This window comes from Triticum dicoccoides, chromosome 3A (assembly GCF_002162155.2).
Source record: "Triticum dicoccoides isolate Atlit2015 ecotype Zavitan chromosome 3A, WEW_v2.0, whole genome shotgun sequence".
Classification (NCBI taxonomy): domain Eukaryota; kingdom Viridiplantae; phylum Streptophyta; class Magnoliopsida; order Poales; family Poaceae; genus Triticum; species Triticum dicoccoides.
Genome location: NC_041384.1, coordinates 652,352,203 through 652,361,804, shown reverse-complemented (window position 1 = coordinate 652,361,804; position 9,602 = coordinate 652,352,203). Strand labels below are relative to the sequence as shown.

The window sequence follows — 9,602 nt, the reverse complement described above, 5'->3', positions numbered from 1 at the left end:
TGCGATTTCACCGGTGAGAAGTGGAGATATTCCTCTGCAAGCATCATAGAAACTTCACTGATGAAATATCATACTGGATTCCTTTGGACTATTTCTTCACTTCGTAAAATGTGAGTGGTAAGGTCGCAGTGCCGCATCCTTGCTGACCTGGCTTTGACTCTACCTCACTCGGGTGGGCTCTACCTTTATATTCTCCACGGGGCTTCTCCGTAGGATCTCTCTCTCTCTCTCTCTTTACTTTGTAAAATGTGGGATGAATTGTCGGGACAAATCCCTGATATGCTCATTCTCTGTCTCGATAAGACGGACAACCTCCCCCATAGAAGGCCGCTGTTCCGGGTTTGTCCTGACACAGAGATATGCTGCTCTGGCTAGATGATACAGCCCATACGTGTCGTATGTATCTGCAATGCGCTCGTCGATCAGATCGTGCAGTGCAAGACTCTCCACCAAAGGCTCTGCCTGAAAATGTATAGAGATGCAAGAAAATGAATGCTGCAAATCGGCTATAAGACGTTGGCAAATGAAAAGGAGAAGAATCTACTAAAAAGAATACCCATTGCAATATGTGCGTGCACTGCCCTTCATGTTCCTCGAGCACCTTGCGACCCGATATCAGCTGGAAAAGAACGATGCCAAAGGCATACACATCTGTTCTGACAGAAACTATGCCATATTCAGCATACTCAGGCGCCAAGTATCTGATGGACATGACAAGAAAATCCTGGAATTGTCAGAAATACAGGAGCAAAAGGGTAGCATAAAATGGAACAGAGTTGAGATTATCGGAAGGATTAGAGAGTTTTGTGCTGACCCTGATTGCCCCAGAACCCTTGTATGAATAGAAGCATTGACAGCCTTCCATTTAGCAAGACCAAAATCCCCAAGCTGTGGAAGACAGGACGTAATTACAACAGAACAGATAAGGATTTGCACCTTCAAATGTACCAGTAAGAAGTGAGGTCTAGCTTACCATAGGAACAAAGTCATGTGTCAACAGTACATTGCTTGGGCGCAAATCCCGGTGAATTATTGGACCGGCGCGGCACTCTTCATGCAGAAAGCGCAGCCCCTTTGCTATACCAAGGGCAATAGCATGCCTCTTGTGCCACTCCAGTAAGCCTGCTGCCTTGTCTGTTTCATCAAGTGGCAAAAGAAAAGAGCAAGCTAAGGTTATGTTTGTCACCATCTTCATATTATGAATTAACTTTATGCATACCAAGCACGCACCAAATAAATGCCACTCAAGAGAGTTGTTGCATATATACTCATACACCAAGATGTTGTAGCTTTCTTTGCAACAATACCCAAGCAACATGACAATGTTCCGATGGCGGGCAAAGCTGAGCACTTGCACTTCAGAGAAGAACTCGGTATAGCCCTGCGAGCTAGCTTCTTTACGCAACTTAGCTGCAATGACCTGGCCATCCTTGAGTCTCCCTTTATACACATGCCCAAATCCTCCCTCACCCACCAAATTCTCACTTGAGAAGTCAGCTGTTGCAGATTGGATCTCTGAGAAAGGATATTTCATGGATTCCTTGATGTAAAGAACTGATCTTAGCCCACAACCAGCACATAGAACTGGTCTTTCTGATGAATCGTACTGGCCGATCATGTTGTCTTCAATAGATTTTGCTGTAAAGATCAGGGGAGCATGCGTAGTATGAGTAAATACGGAATTGTAGATGGCCTGTGTAACATTATCTCTTGGAAGGTAAAACTACAGCTACTTGGTCAACATTGAACAAATATTTAACTAAGCTCTTGAATTCTGCATGAATGAGCTACTAGAATTAGAAAGGCCTTTTCTACCTTTTAAGCGCTACTAGGTCCCATTTTAACATTTCGGCAAAATAAACAAGCTAGTTGCAACTTTATGATTGTGCTTAATTGAAGAAATATGTCATACCATTGAATTCAGTCTCATCGATCACTGGGATGGACGTGACGCTCATTGACGGCGTGAAGTCTTGGATGCTGCTACCAACCACACTGGGGGTGTAGTACATCTCATGATTGGTTAGAGAGGCAAAGTAACTTACAGGCGATGACCTGATCGACACACGGACCTTGTCAGTATCTAGTGTTTTGGAACTTAGATCAAGTGACACTACTAAGTTTTGTAGGTCCTTCGTCTCCCCCATACTTTTGCTTGATAGATTTGTTCTAATTGACTTCAAGGTCTGCACTGACAGGTTATCTTGAAATGCCGCAACCTTACAGGCTATGTGCTTTTCGAAGTGCTTGAAATCTCGTCTGAAGTGCCTATAAATTCATTATAAACCAATACTAGTTTAGTTTAACTACTGAACAAACAAATGCTCCATTAGGATAGCATGCCAGGAATGATTATAAACAATAAATTATGCAGGTACCTATCTAATACAACCCAAGCAGCTTTACTTGAATTGATTTCATGGATAATGACAACCTTTGCTGGTGATCCAGGGCATACTTTGAGGGTCACACTAATCTGAAATAAAACAAAATGAACATCAGAATATAACCATTGTTTTCAAGAATATTGCAAGTCCTACTGGTAAAGCAGCTACTTATCCCAACAGAAAAATGAATGTAGGAAATGTTACCCCCACTTGGCGGAGCTCCTCCACATCCTGGAGGAGCTTGTCTTTGTAGTATTCAGCTTTCTTCGCAACCTGATCACCTAGGTACCGCAAGCTCGTCCCGGCAAAAGAATCACTAGATGCTTTGGTTTGGTATCCCACTAATAACGCAAAAGAAGTACAACAGATATAAGTTCTTCAGTAAATGAATATATTAATTTGAAGTAGGAGCCAAAATCTATACTCTACGAAGTGAACAGTGACTCCAAATCCCCAAACAACAGCAATAATCAGGAGCACGAGATAGCACCACTCACTACAATTCAATGCCAGATTGAAAAAAAACTGGACAGAGCACTGCATTGCTGGAAGTTCTGACTCGGATTATACGCTCAAAACAAGAATGGACAGTCTATCTTATACAAAAAGAATGGGAAGTCTAATTGCTCCCATACAAAAATCATGTGTTTATGCAACACCGACTTGTAACTTTTACACATAATGCGTTTCATTCTGCTGTTTTAAAGTCGATTTTCCTTGTCAGTATACCATTTATGAAGCTCAATAGACAATAGTGACACCCTTGTCTAAAATGTTAGTGATTCCAAATGCCATGATGCTTCTTCAAGGGACATCTATTACCAAATGACTAGTGAAACAGTGACCAGCAGGACTGAAAGCCAATCAGCACATATATGGAAGCATCTGTCAGACATGCATGAATACACCTAACACACACTCTAACAAGGAGAGGACAGCATCTAAAGTTTTCTACCTGACCACTACAATGATAATCTAACTAGCACATGGATGACAGAAATTAAGAATCAACTTCAATATAACACATTGACATTCCAAATCTATCAGTCTATCACCTATGTATATAAGCATGTACACAATATTCAACTACAGAGGTCGATCGCAACTAGGAAGCATTTTTGGGAAGTTCAATTCAGCACATGAATGATGAATGTAGACTCGAGAAGAGCAATTTAAACAAGAGTGGGTTAATTAGGTCGAGCAGAATGGCTAAGAGACCGTAACCCGACGGGAAATAGAGACCTAAAGGGGGAGCTCGGCCCTCACTCGGATTGGTGACGGAGTGGAGAACGCCGAGCACGAGGAGGGAGTCGCCGCCGCGAAGTATGTCGCCCCGGGCCACGAGCGCCCTGAGCGACATCCTGACCTCCACCTCGCGGTGGTCGCGGGTGGCGTCGAGCGCCACCACCACCATCTGCGGCGGCGGGAGGAGCGGCGACAGGGAGATGGGCATCGCGGCCGACCCGGCGCCCGGAGGGTCCATCGCGAGCTTGGCCGCCGCGGCGGTGGCGACGGCGTGGGTGTCCACCGGGCTGAGCGCGGAGTACATGGACGCGGGCGTGCTGATGGGGGTGCTGGTGCCGCTGCTCCTGCTGCGGTCGTCCCGGCGGCGGCGGCGGCGATGCGAGTCCCTGCTGCCATCGGGGCCGGCCGGGAGCGAGGCTATTAGTACCTGGAGACGGCTGCGCGCCGCGGAGTATATTCTCGAGAGCACGGAGTACATTCGGTGGGGCGGCTGGCGCGGGGGGCATCTCGAAGGCGCCCGCAGCGAATATATGGCGGGCACCTCATTGCCAGTCAGGTGGCCGGAGGATGATCCGAGGCGACGCGGCGGCTGGTCGGGCGCCTTGCTGTTGTCGCGTCGCGGGCGGAGATTCTCGCCGGCGGAGGCGGCGAGGGAGCGAGGAGCGAGGGAGCAGGGATGGGCGGGCGCTCGCCTGTATAACGAACTCGTTGTATAGGTTTTTTCTTTGAAGGAACTCGTTATATAAGCCGCTGGTCCCTTTCGATCCATATTTTAAGTTTTTAACTCCAGGATGAATTCCGCAACCGTGTGCTTTCCTCCGTCTTGGGGTAAATTATGGTTACGAATCACTCTTTCTCTTCTTTGAGTACTTCATTTTATTTTGGGGGAAAAAATGTCGTCCTAGTCATCGAGCTTGTTATGTTGCCATTGCGAAATGATTGTTTAAGGTTCCTGAATGACCTAGGAGCTGACATGAGTGTGCAATTTCGGTTACATCGCATCCCTTAGAAGGACCCCCAATGAAAACTACATTTAATAATAAGTGCTTCGGCTTTTGCACGCAGGACCTGGGATGAAACTCTTGGAGCAACTCCAGCAGATCCAGCAGAATCACTCCTCCCGCAAATTTGTTATAAGGGCCGCATGTAAAAAGAACAAATGCGGTACCATGAGGTCTCCGGTGGAACAGATCATGTAAACTTGTCCTGCAAAATTTTTGTGGCATGATTTTACAGCATATGATCCGTGCTGGAAGCCTCACGCCTCAGGGTACCGCAAATTTTCAGGAGCTTTGCAAATTCATGGTTTTCAACAAATATAAACTTAATAGAATCACAATATAAACCAAACTTATAAATGGTCCAAAAGGCAAATCACAATACAACAACTGTCTTCGTCACAACAAATGTTTAAATTCGAATAATTAATGCAACAACAAATGGTTCGGAAGGCAAATAATTATTCAAATCTGTGACGCCCCTGATTTGACCGTACATTAATCATACACGCAAATGTGTACGATCAAGATCAAGGACTCACGGGAAGATATCACAACACAACTCTAGACACAAATTAAAATAATATAAGCTTTATATTACAAGCCAGGGGCCTCGACGGCTCGAATACATAAGCTCGAATACACAAGAGTCAGCAGAAGCAACAATATCTGAGTACAGACATAAGTTAAACAAGTTTGCCTTAAGAAAGCTAGCACAAAATCAACAACGATCGAAAAGGCAAGGCCTCCCGCCCGGGAGTCTCCTAACTACTCCTGGTCGTCAGCGGCCATCACGTAGTAGTAGGCACCCTCGGGGTAGCAGTAGTCTTCAGTGGTGTTGTTTGGCTCCTGGAATCCGTTATCTGGTCGCAACAATTGGGTATGGAGAAAAAGAGGTAGCAAAGCAGCCATGAGTACTCATCCAAAGTACTCGCAAGACTTACATCAGATCTAAACTAAGTACGCATCTGTATCAAAGGAAAAGGGTTGTATCTGTGGACTAAACTGCAGAATGCCAGAAGAGGAGGTGAAGCCTAGCCTATCGAAGACTAGCATCTTCAAGCATCTTGCAGCATATAGAAGAGTACAAATCAACATAATGTAAAGTAGTAGTGTTATCAACCTTGGCTAGAGATCCTTTCTCGACTTCCAGCGAGAAAGCAATCACAGAGCCATACTATCCAGTTATCATCTCATATCCAAGTCTCATCTCCATGTCTCATCTCAAGTACCCAGTTCTAGTTGTATCGATCGGGATACAACTCCAAGTGTCCGTTACCATAGGACAGGCTATCGATAGATGTTTTCTTCCCTGCAGGGGTGCAGCAACTTATCCACCATGCTTGATTAACTCCGGCCGGACACACTTTCCTGGGTCATGCCCGACCTTGGCCAAACAATACGCCGCAACCCGACCTAGGCTTAGTAGAGAGGTCAACACGCCGGACTAAACCTATGCCCCCAGGGTTCATGGGTCATCTCCCCGGGAACTCCTGCACGTTGCGTACGCGGCCGGTGAGCAGACCTAGCTACCTCCTTCAAAAAGGCAGGTGCTTACCAGTCCAACCCGGTGCCCGCCGCTCAGTCGTTGACGTCTATTAAGCTTCGACTGATGCATACGACGCAGAACACCCATACTATGCCCACATGATGGTTAGTGCTATCAGGCCAGAGGCCCCTCGGATCAAATATCCAAACTATAGTGGATTAGGAGCACGCGGTAACGAGCAGAGACTCATGCTCGATGTGACCCTGTCGGCCCGTCTCGAGTACTTGCGGCAAGGGCTAAGAATGCCCGGCCACGCCTCGTAAGTATCTCGCGAGCACCTTCCAGGTCAACCCGACTCCACATCACTCGCTATTAAGCTCGCGCGGGTACCCCTCAGGGACGACCCGTCTTTAGTAACATGGTTCAATGCGAAGTCATAGTAACCATAGTAACTGTGTGTCTAACACCAAAGAGGAGACCCGAGGAATCACCCCCGAAGAATTCCACTCGATGTTATCATCAAGCTGAACGTAAGAGGATCCACCCTCGAGGTTCACACTTGAGGGGTTGCACGACAGAGCCGTAACAAAAGTGGTTAAGGAGGAAATCACCCTCAATGAGGTCGACGTATAGCTACACTACAGAGATCTCATTAGGAGTGATGTAAGAGGTTCCATCCTCGGCACTCGATGGTAACTCTGCAGAGTCGTACAACTAGGGGGGGGGGGTGATGCGCGGTGTTGGGGCCTGGACGTTGATCACGATGATCGAGTCATCGAACATAAAGCAAGGAAACTAGGACAAGGCGGGGTCATTGATGGATCTCTAACCAACCTATACTAAGCAGTTTAGGATAAGCAGGTAAGGTATGAAAGCAGGTAACAACAACAGGCTATGCATCAGAGTAGGATCATACAGAAAGCAGTAGCAGTTCTAATGCAATCATGAGAGGGAAATAAATAGGCGATATCGAAATGCTCAAGGGGGGTTTGCTTGCCTAGTTGCTCAGACAAGAAGGAGGGGTCGTCGGTGACATAGTCGATCACAACGGTATCATCGGTCTCGGGGTCTACCAAAGAGAAGAGGGGGAAGAAACAGTAAATACAGAGCAAACAATGCATCACAAGGCATAACATGACGACGGGCAGAGCTAGTGTTGCCCTAACGTAGTAGTACACGTTGCAGACGAAGGGGATAAACATCCGAGGATGAATTCCCGGCATTAGGCGGATTCCGGACAGATGAAAGAGAGGGGACGGTTCCATGTTCAGCATGCTAGGGGCATGTGACAGGTGAATGGACCGCACATTTGGATTCGTTGGATTTTTCTGAGCAACTTTCATATAGAAAACATTTTTATCGGAGTTACGGATTATTTTCTATGAATTTCTAAAGATTTTCTTATTTTCTGGATTTATTTTATTTACAGAAAATGATATATGACGTCAGCATGATGTCAAAGTGACATCAGCAGGTCATCAGACGGCCGACCAGGTCAAACCTGACATGTGGGTCCAGCAGGACCCACATGTCAGCCTCTGCTAGCTTAATAGTGGACTAAACTAACCTAACAGGGTTAATTAGCGGTGTGGGCCCCGGGTGTCAGTGAATGTTTAGGTTAATCTAATTACTTCTGTTTACAAAAATGTTTTCAGACTAATTAATAGAGGGGGCCCACATGTTACTGGCTGGGGCTGCCCAGTCAGCACGTTGACTGGGTCAACCCAGTCAACAAGAGCTCGCGGGGCCCGTTGGCAGCGACACAGGGAGGGCCGCGTGGCGGACAAGTCAGCAGGAGACGCCGGAGTCACTCCGGCGACCCTCTCGCGGTGGCTCCTCGTCGGAGTTGGCCGGAAAATCGCTACGATGACCCGATCTTCGCGCGCGAGGCGGCGTTGGGAAGCTGGCGACGTCGCACATTGGGGAGAGGTGCCAGTGGGCACGGGGTTGGCCAGAGTTGGGCGTAGGGACAACGGTGGCGGCGCCGGCATCCGGGACTAGGCGGAAGCGGAGCAGCGGGGCGCGAGCGTGCAAGATGAGGAGCAGGGCATCAGCTACGGGGCTCCATGAGTGCGCTTGGGCGGACGAGCGAGGCCATAGTGGCTCGAGAGCTTGGTGCTCACAGCCATGGCGGTGGCCGGGGCACGGCAACCCGGCGGAGTTAGCTACGGGGCACGGGCGAGCTCGGCTAGAGGAAGAGGAGGAGCGTGAGCTCACCGACGTTGCTGAGACAGCCTGGGGGAGACGCGCGGCTACCGGAGTCGTTGGCGAGGTGGCGGTGATCCGAGGAGGAAGAAGAAGGTCGTCCCAGTGATGGAGGGGCTTCCGGTTCCTGCTCGCGGGCGTGGACGATGGTGCTGGCAGGCATGGAGCTCCAAGACGCGTCGAAGAGGGGTGGGGGTAGCGGTCGCCTCGGCGGACGCCGGTGGGCGGCGACAAGAGGCACTCGGTGGAAGGGGATCTGGTGGAGGGGAAAGGATCTCGGCGAGAGGGGCGAGGTGAGTGGAGGCAGAGATCGAGGAGGCGGGGAGGCAAGTGGGGAAGGGAGAGGGGAGCCCGAGGCATCGGGGTCTTATCCCCTCGACGCCGACGAGCTGGTGCGGAGCGGCGCGCTCGACCATGCCCCCGGTCGGTTGAACAGGGGAGGAAGAGAGCGACCGGGGGAGGTGGGCCGCCTAGGATGGGGGAGTTGGGCCGGCCCAGGTGGGCTTGGCCCCAGGGGGGGTTCGGTCCAAGGAGGGTAGAGGGCCTCTCCCACTTTACCTTTCTTTTCTTTTCCTTTCTCTTTTCTCTTATTTTTTTATCAGTAGCTTTTGCATTTTCTTATAGCCACAATTGACTTTGCAAAAATATGCTACTGACCAAAACAATTTCCTAGAATTATTGTGCACCACCACAAAAAGATTGCGAGGCTTTTAAAACAGTTTACAATTTTTATAAATTAAAAAGGCATTTAATTTATTGCTTAGGTCACTGTTTTAAGTAGTTTAGGCCACTTAAACCCTTTGTAAAAATGTTGGTCCACAACCAATATTACCAGGAGAATATTTTACACATGATGAACATTTTAGTTGTCATGTTTGGGCATTTTGAATTTCACTCATAGTTTGAAAATGAATTCAACTGGAATTTGAAAGAACATGAGACAATAAGGATCAGGCGCATGTTTAGCAAAAGATTAACTTAACCCCAGGGGTTATTGTAGCATCATTACACCGGGGTGTTACAACTCTCCTCCTCTAAAATAAATTCTCGTCCCGAGAATTAAGAGGTAGAAGGAAACAGGTCGGGGTATTCAGCATGGAGGTTATCCTCGCGTTCCCAAGTGGCTTCATCTTTAGAATAATTTGACCATTGCACCTTGAGGAACTTGGTAACCTTCTGGCCTGTTCGACGTTCAGCTTCTTCAAGAATGCAGATTGTATGCTCTTTGTATGTGAGATCATCTTGTACTTCAATCAGTTCCGGATCCTTGAAGCATCT

The 9,602-nt window shown here is 48.0% G+C and overlaps 1 protein-coding gene across 2 annotated transcripts; it reads right to left on the bottom strand.

The window, feature by feature from the left end:
- Positions 1-6: 6 nt before the first annotated feature.
- Positions 7-4,110, bottom strand: LOC119272537 (inactive protein kinase SELMODRAFT_444075-like). Of its 2 annotated transcripts, none has more exons than XM_037554005.1 (9): positions 3,630-4,110; positions 2,592-2,728; positions 2,379-2,476; positions 1,913-2,268; positions 1,231-1,638; positions 974-1,134; positions 815-888; positions 557-701; positions 7-462 (listed from the first exon to the last, which is right to left on the bottom strand). In XM_037554005.1, the coding sequence occupies exons 1-9, from the start codon at positions 4,108-4,110 to the stop codon at positions 235-237; spliced, it is 2,088 nt and encodes a 695-aa protein (XP_037409902.1). In that variant the 3' UTR covers positions 7-234. The 2 variants fall into 2 exon arrangements, with proteins under 2 accessions (XP_037409902.1, XP_037409903.1); XM_037554006.1 differs by having other exon boundaries at positions 3,654-4,110.
- Positions 4,111-9,602: the final 5,492 nt, after the last annotated feature.

What these genes read in the sequence shown, in the direction of transcription:
- LOC119272537 (XM_037554005.1), bottom strand. Translation starts at nt 4,110, where the DNA reads ATGTACTCCGTGCTCTCGAGAATATACTCCGCGGCGCGCAGCCGTCTC. An exon ending in GCTTGGGTTGTATTAGATAG is followed by an intron (nt 2,269 to 2,378) that starts GTACCTGCATAA and finishes ATGAATTTATAG; the next exon opens with GCACTTCAGACGAGATTTCA. An exon ending in AGGGTTCTGGGGCAATCAGG is followed by an intron (nt 702 to 814) that starts GTCAGCACAAAA and finishes CATGTCCATCAG; the next exon opens with ATACTTGGCGCCTGAGTATG.